We start from the raw sequence: 12,874 nt of genomic DNA on the forward strand, positions 1-12,874 counted from the left end.
AGGACTTGTTACCCTGGCAACAAAGCGTTGTGGCCGCGCGCGCACACCCTAGCCCCCACCCTTCCCTGTGTTGACATTTCTCCAGTACACTGCCGACCGACAGTAGCGCTGCTAATTTCCACTCGTCTCGGCCGTATCTGCCTTTCACTTTCACACAAAACAAGGAGACGACTTGGAAGTGAGCCAGGATGTAGGACTGAAGTGGTAAGTTCTGAAAATATGTGTCTCATTCCAGCATCGGTTGTACCTAGCAGCTAGGAAGCGCTAACGTTACTTACCACCGGCTGGGTAACGTTAGCACTTGCTATTAGCCTAGCAGCACAGCTGCCTTTCATAGACATGAACAACCGATGAATGACGAAGGCACACATTTTGAGAACTTGTAACGTTAGTCCAACTTGCTGACTTCTCCAAGTCCTCATTATGGTTTGGTCCGTGTAGCCTTTGCTAGGAGAGGCACACTATAGTCACAAGCATTTGGGAAGTTAGCTAACTAGCTACATTAGCTGTTGTGTTGTGGCTTGAGTGTGAAGCTCTGAGCTGTAAAACAATTATATAAACGAGCAAGGGATTGTCAAAACAAATTTGACCATCGATAACAAACGTGACTTGGGCGTAACAAGCAAGGCTATCAATTGATATATCAACATCCCCCTAGCTATCTATCCCCTAGCTCCGCTCGGCCCGGGCTGTGCCGGGACATTTCCTTCGGCTGGTGGCCGAGCAGGGCATCACATTCCGCGGCCAAACACAAAAACTCCTCGCGCTGCCCTCCTGGAGTATTTTCCGGAGGGTGGGGGTTCTTAAAGGGACAGGACCTAAAACGGAGCGTTTCATACAGAGGCTGAACTGAAGGGGGCAGTGAGAGCCAGTACAAGATAAACTGAGTTTTTTCAACTATGAATGATGCAATAAGTTACTCTACTGGAGGCCAACAATAAAATAATAATACATTAGCAAAATATGGGCCCTTTAACCAACAGGAATATTTCAAAACCAATAAAGATCAGTAAAGGTTGCCGTCAAGGGTGTCCACTCTCGCCTTTATTGTTTACGTTAGCCATCGAACTTTTAGCAATAGCAATACGTTCACATCCACAATTTTGTGGAATTTCGGTAGGGCCGACAGAACATAGAATTGCCTTGTACGCTGATGATGTAATCTTATTCATGTCAAATTTAAAGCAATCAATTCCAACCTTGTCAAAGCTGATAAAAACATTTGGTGAAGTGTCAGGGTATAAGGTGAATAAGGCCAAATCTTCTATACTGCTTCTAAATGAAAATGAAGAAAGGAACCCATTAATTCAATTCAATGTAGTGGAGCAGTTTAAGTATTTGGGTGTACAAATCTTGCCTGAGCTAGAGCATGTTGTTAAAGCAAATTACAAACCCATATTAACAGGAATTAAAGAATCAATTGACAGATGGATGTCACCACCAATATCTTTAATTGGGAGGATTAATGTTTTAAAAATTAACGTATTACCAAAGCTACTTTATCTGTTCCAAAACATTCCATTGCCACCGCCTTCAGACCTGTTTTCAAGTATAAAGAAGATGTTTGGTAAATTTATATGGAACAATAGGAGGGCAAGAATTCGCTTGACTTTATTATATCTTCCGTACGATAGGGGGGGGCTAAAATGTCCAAACATACTGTGGTATTATTGGGCTGTGCAACTGAGATCTATTATGTTTTATTTTTCCACAAATGATTCTCCACATTGGGTTGAGATGGAATCTCACGGTCTAAAGTTACCTCTTCCCTTATATATATATTCAGATACAGTTAAAAAATTAAAGAAACAAACTAAAAATCCAATTGTAAAACATATGATAAAGGTATGGTATGATGTTAAAAAATATTTAAATGAACCACATTTGTTGTCTCAATTTAGTCCAATATGGGGGAATCAATTTTTTGTACCAGGAAGGGCAGATGCAACGTTCAAAACATGGGACTCTAAGGGACTTAAAACTATGCCAGACTCAGATGTTATGATGTCCTTTGAAGAGCTGGAGAGTAAATTTGCTCTTAATAGAAGGCATTTTTACAAATACCTTCAGATTAGAAATGTTGTTAGAGCAAATCAAAACAATATATTGACCAAACCCCTACACACAAATTTAGAAGAAATGATGACAGGTGACAGTCTGAGAAAGGGAATCATATCAGGTTTTTATTGTTTACTTACATCTCGCTCATCTGAGAACTCACGATATAAGCTGAATGCTTGGAAGGAAAACTTAGAACTTGAAATTTCAGAGGAAGAGTGGGAAACAGCTTGTGAGGAAGTTCATATCTTATCTATAAATTCACGACTTAAATTGATACAATACAAATGGTTAATGCGGATGTATGTGACCCCAATGGATCTAAATCGATATAACAAAAACATACCTGACATATGTACAAAATGTGCAGAGGAAAGAGGAACTCTCTTTCATTGCATTTGGCAATGTAGAAAAATTCAGCTATTCTGGGAAGAGGTAAGAAGTATGATTGAGGAGATTATTTCAAAACCAGTTTTTTTGGACCCCAAGCATTTTCTGCTAGGTTTATACCCAGAGAATCACAGTTATAGTAAAAGTGAAATTAAATGTATAGATCTCGGTTTGCTCAATGCTAAAAAATGTATTGCATTGTTGTGGAAAATGGTTCACAGACCAAGCTCAACTCAATGGATTAGACAGATGCTGTCAAACCTTCCACTTGAAAAAATTACTTACATACTGAAAGCTAAACAACATATATTTGAAGATATTTGGAAGCCATTTATTAGTTATGTTGGTAATTTAAATTTAGCAGATGATCAAGCATAATTAGGTTTTGTGATGGCAGTGCAGTTCCTGAAGCTAGAATGTCTTTTTGATACATTGTTTTTATTTATTTTCTTTACATGTATGACGTTTAATTAAAAGAAAATTATATGGTTTAAGATTACCTATGTACAAATTGGAGGAGCAGAGGTGTGGTTGTTGGTGTTGTTGTTTTGTTGTTGTTGTTGTTTTGTCTATGTACTGTAAAGATAACAAATTGTAAATAAAAACACTTTGGGAAAAATAATTAGTCGTTTCGCTCATATAGGCTATAACATACACATTTAAAAATATTTGTTTCTTTAATAGTGTAGGGATGTGTGAGATTTTAATTCTAGCCTATTTCAATAGCCTATAGGCTACCAGAATTGTCCACTCGGGTTAAGCTATTGTTGCATGGTGCAATTGCAGGGAGAGAGGTTACTGTATAGCCTACTGGCTGGTGCCAGAAACTGATTTTGATCCGCGGGACCGCGCACAGCGCTGCCTCAGTGCCTCTACCCACCCTGTGCACCGACCCACCCGGCCTGCCTACCCGGCCCAGCCAGCTCACACCTTCTCCGGGGAGACCCCCCTCCAGGACCCGGCACACTAGCCGAACACTTAAAAGCACCCCTCCCCGCGCTACACACAGACTCCCGCCCGCCAGACCCTCGTTCCCCTGGTGAGGGAGATGATAGGCTAGAGGCCCATGGACACGCCTGGGCCATGCCTACACCTGTCTCTGCGCTTAGATCCCAATGCAAAACTGGATGGTGGAGGCAGACGATAGCTTAAGATGCAGGGAAGATAGCAATAAGAGGCACGCAAACGGCAGCGCAAACGATACCACCGTACGAAGATAGAGCCCTAGGTCTGTCTTGTTGAGATTGAGCTTGATGTGGTGCACAGACGTCCAAGCACTGATGAATGAATGAATGAATTTATTTGTGACAGTTGTTACACAATGAACAGATAAAAACCCATACACCAGGATTAAAATTGTCGAGGAATTGAAACACAATAAAGTCAATGACTTGATTCCATTGTGGTCCTCGTTTGTAAAAAGAAAAAAGAAACAAAGACCTCCTGTAACAGTCTTTACTGCTGACGGAGCCTCTGACTGAAAACACTCTGTTGTCCAGCCAGTAGGTTGTGTAGGGGGTGTGTTGTGTCATCCATTGATTATTTTGAGCAGCTTGTGCAACATCCTTCTCTCCAAAACCACCTCCAGGGGCTCCAGAGTGTCCCCCAGTACCGAGCCAGCTCTCTTTATCAGTTTGTTCAGTTTCTTAGAGTCACTGGCTCTGATGCTGCTGCCCACACAGGTGGCTGCAAAATAGAATTGCACTTGCCACAACACACTGCTTGCTGCACACATTGAAGGATCTGAGTCTCCTAAGAAAGTAGAGTCTGCTGCTCTACCCCTTCTTGTATATAGCCTTGGTGTTGCATTTCCAGTCCAGTTTTTTGTCCAGGTGAACGACAAGGTATCTGTGGCTGTCCACCCTCACCACCTCCTCACCCCCGATGGAAACAGGGTTCGGCTCAGTCCTGGTCCTCCCAAAGTCCACAACCATCTCCCTAATTTTGGACACATTAGGAGGAGGTGGTTGTTTCCACACCAAGTCACAAAGCGGTCCACCAGTTCCCTGTACTCCGTCTCCTCTCCACCCCTGACACACCCCACAACTAGAGTCATCTGAGAATGTCTGCAGATGACAGGACATAAACATAATTATTAATAATGTTATGTTTTACCCCCTATATCAATAAGTTCCAAAAGTCTCTCATGTCGGATTGAGCCAAATGCTTCTTTTGAAATCTACAAAGCATGCAAATACATGCAAATTTTTTAATTGAGTATGATTTTTAGATTCACTCTCTCCCTCTCTCTCTCTCTCTCTCTTCCAGTGTCAGAGCTCTCGTTCCGTCTGTCCTCTCCCTTGACCACGCCCACTGTCCTCCTCCCACCAACCGGATCAGTGGAAACTGCTCAGCCAATCAGAACCATGGCCATCATTGTGGAGGGGGGAGGAGTCAGGGTTGGGGGAGGAGAGGAGAGACGCGGGGGGGAGGAAGAGGAGGAGGAAGGAGTTGAGGAGGTGGAGGAGGCAGAGGAGCAGGTGGAGGTGAGTGAGGTTCCTTTTGGGGGTAGGAAGGTTCCTAACTGAGTGAAATGACCCGGAAGTACCTAACTGGCAGCCATGATAAGAGCTGTTTGAATTCTGTACAGTAAGGAAAGGTGCTTCAATGCTTCCTGACTTAAGGGCGGGACATACTCCACGCGCGCTTCCAACCGCGAGGGCTGTGCGGCCAATAGGACGTAATCGCGGTGGGGGCGAGGCCACCGCAGCCGTAAAGGCGTGTCGCCAGATTTGACTAGCAGCGAGCTGCGCCGCTCTGCTCCCCTTTGCAGGGAGACAATAGATCCATGGGAGAGACAGGAAGATAAATGAAATGAAGAAGTAAGTAGGCTACACTGAGCCATGTTTTGACCACATTTCTTGACCCATGTGGTAAACTTTGATTTCTAACTGTTAGTGTTTAGTCATTTCGAGTAATGTGCTGTGTTGAGACAGATCTAGGCGTATTTACATTCAATAAAAACAGGATTGGCGATTCTATTCATGTGCTGATACAATCGTTTGAGAGTGAAACCGCAGTCTACTGAACATAATGGCATTCCATTGACTTTTAATTGCATTTCATTGACTTTATCATGGGCCATTCACTGTACTATGTAAACAGCGGTGCTCTGAGCAGCACTCTGAGTATGAACACCTCGACCCGAGCGGGGAGTGCGCTCCCGGTTTGCGGAGCTCCGCCTCGCGCTGTCTTCCTGGAGTATGTCCTAAGCTTTAGCTCCTTTAGCATAGGATACACTGGACCATCCTTTACCAAAGGAAAGGAGATATTGTTGTCCCACAATTCCTTGCGGCAGCAAAGCGACGCCAAGCCCCCAGGAAGCGATATTTTTTTTCGGATGATGGCGAAGGCTATGCGAAGGCATAACCCGCCCCTCTCTGCCTCTGATTGGCCTAGCATCAAACTTCCATCCAAATACATTCGCTTGGCTATCCTGCATTACATCTCCTTCTACAGTCTGTGGTCAGACCGTCAGACTCAGTGGGTCAGCCTCAGACAGACAGCAGTTACGCTTGCTGGCCTGTATGAAAGACGCCAGTGTGTTTATGTTTTTAATATACCGTAGTCATATCTATGGTTTATAACGCTGCCGCTACTCTTGGCAGTGCACGTATGTAGTATAGACAGAGAATTGATCAAGGGTGATATAAAGGGTAATTTACAGTGAACTAATTGAGCTCATTGTAACACAAGAATGACATGTATTTGAATTTAAATATTAATCAGAGGAAACAAGGTGATGAAATTTAGAATGACAAGAACAAATACACTGCGTAATAGGCTAAGTAGGCCTAAATAACTCAGTTATATGGTTTGCAATTGTAACGTTTAATATAATAAAGTAAGATCTCACACATAAGCCATCTCATGCTTGTTGATTTAATGATTGTTTTGCACCTGCTGCTCACGTTATGAACAAATGCTTAGATGACCTTATATCCTCAGCAGAAACGAACTGACTGCATCATTTTAATAAAGTATGAATGTTAGCTGTCCAGCAAACACACCACTAATAGCCTAATCTAGTTATAGTAATAATGCTTGGAAGTAGCCTACTCCCCCTCCCCCCCCCCGCAGCATCGTGAAATTGACTGAAAGTAATTCATATATTAGGCTCGTTTGAGATGAGTTTTGAGTTTGAGTTTGAGTTTGAGTTTAATCATTCTGACTTGCAATACATGATTGAATTATGCAAAATGTACACTTGAAAAAAACAATAAAAAATACACATACATTATGCATTATTAAAACAAACCCCAACATCAAAAATACAATCAATGCTTAACTACAGCCCATTAAAAAGCCTGATGCCACAAGAGATGGTGGAGTTTCTCAGTCTATTTGTTCTGGTTTTTGGCAAAGACAACTGATTGCCTCTGCGCAGAACATGGCCAGTCCTTTCTTCCTTACTAGGAGGGAGGATGTGGTGGAGCGGGTGGTTAGGCTGGTGCATGTCCTGAATCAGCTTTACAGTGGCCTGTTCTCTTCATGTCTGCAGGTCAGGTAGATGCAAAGACATGTCCTTGAACCTCATCATTATTTGATTACTTCTGGCTCGCCTGGGAAGCAGGCGAGAGCAGTCGAGTGCAGTCAGCCAATCAGAGGCAGAGAGGGACGGGTCATGCTTTCACCTAGCCTTCACCATCATGGGAAAAAAAATATTGCCCCCAGGAACAGATCTGGGCAAGTTTAACATGGTGGCCAAGCTCAGCATTGCAAGTCAGGTGATGCCCTGCAGCCCATATATATATCGTGTGTGTGAGTGACTGAATTTATGACATCACTGATGATGTCATCAGCGGGACAGACAAACAGAGCCCTAGCTCCCTTAGACAAACAGAGCCCTAGCTCCCTTTTATTATATATATATACACCGTATATGACACACTGCACTGTGTGTATGTATATACTGTAGTTATTGTGTGTATATCGTGTATTATATTTAGATTTACCATGTTTATATTATTTATTGTATGTATTTTAGCAGTCGTGCCTGCATCCCGGTGCGGCCACCAGTGACTCACGTAGCCGAAGCAGCTCCATCACTTCCTGGGACAGTCTCCATGGAAACGGCACTATGACGACTTCCTGTGAGCTGACCTGCAGACGCTACACCGCCCCGCTGGGCCAGGAGGAGCTACAGCAGGAGCTGGTGGTTAAATCCATCAAAGTGAAGAAGAAAACCAAGAGGAGACGGCAAGGTGGGGGGAGACAGACAGACAGACAGGCAGGCTGATACACAGATAGACAGACGGGCAGTTTTTTTACCAACCAGTGTGTGGCTGGTATTTTTTTCACCTTGTAAGTCTGTTGTGTGTCGTTTATACAGTATATCTGTCTGTCTGTCTGTCTGTGGACATTGCAAGATGAAGTCATGAAACTTGACAGGTGTGTAGCTGAGATCACATTGAAGGCAGAGTTTGAAGATGGGTGTGGTCCACAGATGGTCTCTAGTTTAGATTTCTCAATTAGAATATTCAGGAAGGTACAAAAATACTATAAATACAGTATTACATAAATGCTAAATAAGATTCTGAAAGTGTAATCTCTCTCCCTCTCCCCCCCTCTCCCTGTCTTTCTCTCTCTCTCTCTCTCCCTCCCTCTCTCTCTCTCTCCAGACAGCACCGGGAACCGTCTCTCTGAAAGCAGCTGGTCGGACTCCATATTTGGGGTCCAGGATGGCGGCTGCAGTGACGGAGGGAGTGGGACTCCTCTGAGCGATCGCACCTCACTCCTCTGCAGCAGCCTGGACCTGCAAAGCCACGACTACCCAGAGCAGGGCCAGCACCCCCAGCAGACTGAGGCAGGAGGGGACAGAGGGGAAGCAGGATCCGTCTCCGCTCAGACTGGGTTAGGAAATACAGTGGAGCCCTCGTTTTCTGTTGCTAGACTGCGATGGAATAGACGTTTTTGCTTATTTAGGAGGGTTCCTAATAGAGCTGCAACGATTAATTGATTAGTCGATCAACAGAAAATTAATCGACAACTAATTTGATAATCGATTAATCGTTTTGAGTCATTCTTTAAGAAAATTAGCTAAATTAGTCTAAATTTGCTTATTCCAGCTTCTAAAATGTTTATATTTTCTGGTTTCTTTACTCCTCTATGACAGTAAACTGAATATCTTTGGGTTGTGGACATTTGAGGATGTTGAATAAGCTGTTCTTGTGGCAAGAGCTTCTGGTCTTGACAGACCTCAGTCCCTTGCCGAGGGAGTGTTTTGAAGAGTTTGTAGCCAGGGTGGGAGGGGTCAGCCATGATCTTTCACGACACACCATTCAGACGTTCACAAAAACAAACAATCATAACATACCTAACATGTTATCCCTATCTTGCATGAATTTAACAATTATTTTCAATCCTAGTGTCAGTGCAGTGGGATTCTCTTATCTTCACATCTTTCCTTGACCTCATAACATTTTCCATCCAGGTCAAGGAAAAGTGGAAAAGATATAGAACATTTCTGGTTGTTTGTTTTTTAACTATTCGACCGCAGTAGTACTAGTGACCCCTGCTTATTTTCTGCTTCTAGTGGGATGACACTATTTGACCCCTCCCTGTTTCCTGTGGCCAGGCCCCTCCCCCCTCCAGCCTCCCTGCACCTGCAGGGCGTGACCAGCCAGCTGACCCCAGCCGAGGGCTCTCTGTGTGGTGCCGAGGCGACAGGCGTCCCCCCGACCCCGGATGTAGATCTGCTGCTGGAATGCACCTTCTCCTACATGCACAACTCTGAGCAGGATGATGGACAGGAGCACCAGCCAATGGAAGAGCAGGATGACGAGTTTCTGAGCCCTCTCATTGGACTAGAGGAAGATGAGGTGGTGGTGGTGTGTGTTTGTGTGTTTTGAGTGTTTGTTATATAAACAAATGTGAAGTATACACTTATGTGAAATACTGTATACTGTGTGTGCTAAAGACTAAGTGAAATACACTTATTCTTTCAAACACACATACGGGTATTTGGCTGGATTTAGGGGCGGGGCATCAATCCATGGTTGCGGAAGTCATTGAGAACCTAGAAAATGCTTGAATTGCCATCTTTTTCGGTCGTAGTGCAAGTGGTGTAGTGCAGGGGCCTACAACAACCACCATCTAGTGCTGCACGATTAATCGAATCGCAATCGCGATGTCAGCACGTGCGATTACATAACCGCAAAAGTGTGCGATTATTTTATTTTTTTCACGTCTTTTTGAGTGTGTGTGTGTGTGTGTGTGAGAGCCTCCTCTAAACTAACGTTACACGCGACGCAGCAAACACACGTTTCTCTGCCATCACACTGGGCATCAATACTAGCGGGAGACTTCTCCCATGCACTCCCGCAAATAAGTAATGTTATGTGCAGCAAGGTTACATATTATCTACCGAGAGGGCGAGAGAGAACATCCATGATCGCTAACAGCAAGCTATGCTAATAACTAGCTAGCCGTTCGTTCAGAAACGCATGTAAACAGCCGTGTGATCAGTGAGAACGTCAGTAAAATAAGGAGAGAGCTGCAGGTGCTTATGCAGAACTAGTGCGCGATTAAGTACACAGTGGCGATGACCCGCTGTGATGAAGAATATAACGAGATTAATAAGGTTGATAGCAAAACACTGTCGCAGCTGCCAGCACTGGCAGCATCACCTCCAGGCTAGCTAACTAGCCTGTCACATGACGCCTTCATGGTCCCTCGTTAAAAGTCTGCAGATGCACGTTCTCACCTCTCTCTCTCAAGAAGCGTCACGTGAGTGTGGCGTTTAAGGCCATCTGTCGCTACAAAATAAATAAACGGGGTGTATCATTCATTAGTATTGCTGGACAGACATGTAACTAACTTTGCTGAGCCATCTTCTATGTGCTGTAACACAGTGCAGTTTCTATTTGACTGGTGTTTCTTTTTTACATGTTTGGGACAGGCAAATGTCTCAAAATGTTTTATTTTTTTGTAAAGATAATTTAATTTCAAATTGTTTTATTTTTTTAGTTTTAATATATTTTAAATTGTAACATATTTCATGTATTTTAGTCTGTGATATGTGAAACCGTGGTATTTTTGTCCAAGGTTATCATACCGTCAAAAACTCATGCCGGCACATCCCTAGATACCTCTTGTTTATTATATCGCAATCACAATCGCAATCGCAATATTGTCCACCCTAATCGCTAATCGCACCTTTTCCCCAAATCGTGCAGCACTACCACCATCTTATGAAAAATAGTCACTTTTTCAAGCTCCCTGGCCACGAGAAGGAGCCCGAGAGGAGAGCACGCAAAAAATCACTGGTTCCCCAACGCACTTCTGCAGGAGGGGCCGACAGCCGCATTGGCGCTAACGTTAGCCCAAGACTGTTTACAGATGAGCAGCTTGTTTTAAAGTCGAACTGAACCCGTAGTGGCACGTGGGTCAGAGTTCGTTTCAGACTGAAAACATAACTTGTCTGAAATGACAGGTTGAGAGGCGGGTCATAGTAGCATGTCGTTGATTTTATTTGACAATTCTGGGGACTGGATTGGGCTTTTGCCAATCCTGGCATGTTCCACCCCCAAATCGAGTGGGATTCAGCGTGTTGTGGCGCTCTCCTTGGGAAGAGCATTTTTGGGTTCAGCTCGACTTTAAGCTTGGATTCCATCAGTTTTCATAGTTCACGAGGCTTATACAGACAGACGAATTATAGTCGGGGCTTCCTCCTTTCCACACACCCTCTCTCGGTAATTCGAACTGGTAAAAACACTAAATACAGCAGGTTGTTAAAACTCGCCGCTTTTCCAATGGAGGTCAGTGGAAACAACTATACCAAGAAATGTACGTTGTGGTGATATTCTCACACGTTGGAACACTTATTCTTCTTCAGTATGTTGTGATTATTTTGTAATGTCTTTGCTTATGACTAAAAGTTTAGTTACGCATATTGTTTTAAGCTGTAAATGCATGTTTGTAATGGAAAAGTTCAACATTGCTTTATTTCAGTCCTAGCGCAAAAAACAATTAATTTGTTAGCGGTTAAGATTATTAACCTTTTAAGTACCTAATGGCAAAAGTGTGGCACAAGGGATTTGGAACATGAGAAGTGGACTGTCTCCCAGAAGAGCATTTGACAAAACTAAATTAAAAGATGGATGAATTAGATTAGACAAAATGTGACCTGCATCATGTGATTTTATGAGAAAATAGGCCTATTGATTTTGGCTGTTTTGGGGTTTCGCCAGATCTTAGTAGCCTTGGCTTTCATTCGGTGTAAAGATTATTGTGAAATCGAACGCTAAATCTAGTTTTTAAGCTCATAGGTCAAGTCAAGTCAAATTTATTTGTAGGTCATAGGTCAAGTCAAGTTTATGTGTATTGCCCTAATTCACAAGCATGTCTCAGAGGACTTCACAGAGAATATGTCTAGCTAAATCTAGCTGCCACAACAGTAACAATTACAGTAGTAATAATAACAACATGATTGAACAATCATATGATAGAGAGAGACAGAGATAAAGGAGGAAAGGGGGAGGGAATGTGGGGGAGGAGAGAACAGGGAAAGGGAGGAGGTGGGGAGTGAACAGGGGAATGTGGGGGAGGGGAGAGCATGGAATGGGAGGAGGTGGGGAGGGAGAGCAGGGAAAGGGAGGAGGTGGGGAGGGAGAACAGGGGGATGTGGGGGAGGAGAGAGCAGGGAAAGGGAGGAGGTGGGGAAGGGGGGAAAGAGGAAAGAGAGCAGAACAGGTAGAATATACTGTGGCTCGGCGATATGGTCATGAATAGTCACAAGGGACAGTGAAAACGGGAATGTGGGGGAGGAGAGAGCAGGGAAAGGGAGGAGGGGGTGGGGGAGGAGAGAGTAGGGAAAGGGAGGAGGTGGGAAGGGAACAGGGGAATGTGGGGAGGGAGAGCGGGGGGCTGTGGGAGGGAACAGGGAATGTGGGGGAGGAGAGAGCAGGGAAAGGGAGGAGGGAGCAGGGGAAGAGGAGAGAGAGCAGAACAGGTAGAATATACTGTGGTTGGGCGATATGGTCATGAATAGTCACAAGGGACAGTAAAAACAGGGGAATGTGTGGGAGGAGAGAGCAGGGAAGGGGAGAATGGGAACAGGGAATGTGGGGGAGGAGAGAGCAGGGAAAGGAAGGAGGTGGGGAGGGAGCAGGGGAAGGGGGAAGAGGAGAACAGAACAGATAGAATATACTGTGGCTGGGCGATATGGTCATGGATAGTCACAGGGGACAGTAAAATTTAGCAATCAGGTTATGTATTTTACTTATCAGGCGAAAAGAGCCACTGAATAAGAATAGGTAGGGTGACAAAGCAGCTTACTTTTGTTAGGCAGTCCACAAAACCTCAGTGTTTGCTTAGATCGTAGAGCTGGATCAGGTTAATGTAATCAGCCGACATCACAAAAAATGTATGAAGAAAATAGTTAAAAACAGCATCAAAGCTGTGGTATGCAGCGTCTGCCCTGTTT

The 12,874-nt window shown here is 44.0% G+C and overlaps 1 protein-coding gene across 1 annotated transcript in view; it reads left to right on the plus strand.

The window, feature by feature from the left end:
- The window catches only part of tecpr2 (tectonin beta-propeller repeat containing 2), a gene marked incomplete at its 5' end in the record, with an annotated part of 123,332 nt that overhangs the window by 58,242 nt on the left and 52,216 nt on the right, over positions 1-12,874 (plus strand). Inside the window, 4 exons of the mRNA XM_083633040.1 lie at positions 4,717-4,934; positions 7,436-7,652; positions 8,070-8,301; positions 9,026-9,278. Coding sequence (XP_083489166.1) covers positions 4,717-4,934; positions 7,436-7,652; positions 8,070-8,301; positions 9,026-9,278 — 920 coding nt within the window. The remainder of the gene's footprint in view (positions 1-4,716; positions 4,935-7,435; positions 7,653-8,069; positions 8,302-9,025; positions 9,279-12,874) is intronic.

This window comes from Poromitra crassiceps (assembly GCF_964638095.1).
Source record: "Poromitra crassiceps genome assembly, chromosome: 3".
Taxonomy (NCBI): domain Eukaryota; kingdom Metazoa; phylum Chordata; class Actinopteri; order Beryciformes; family Melamphaidae; genus Poromitra; species Poromitra crassiceps.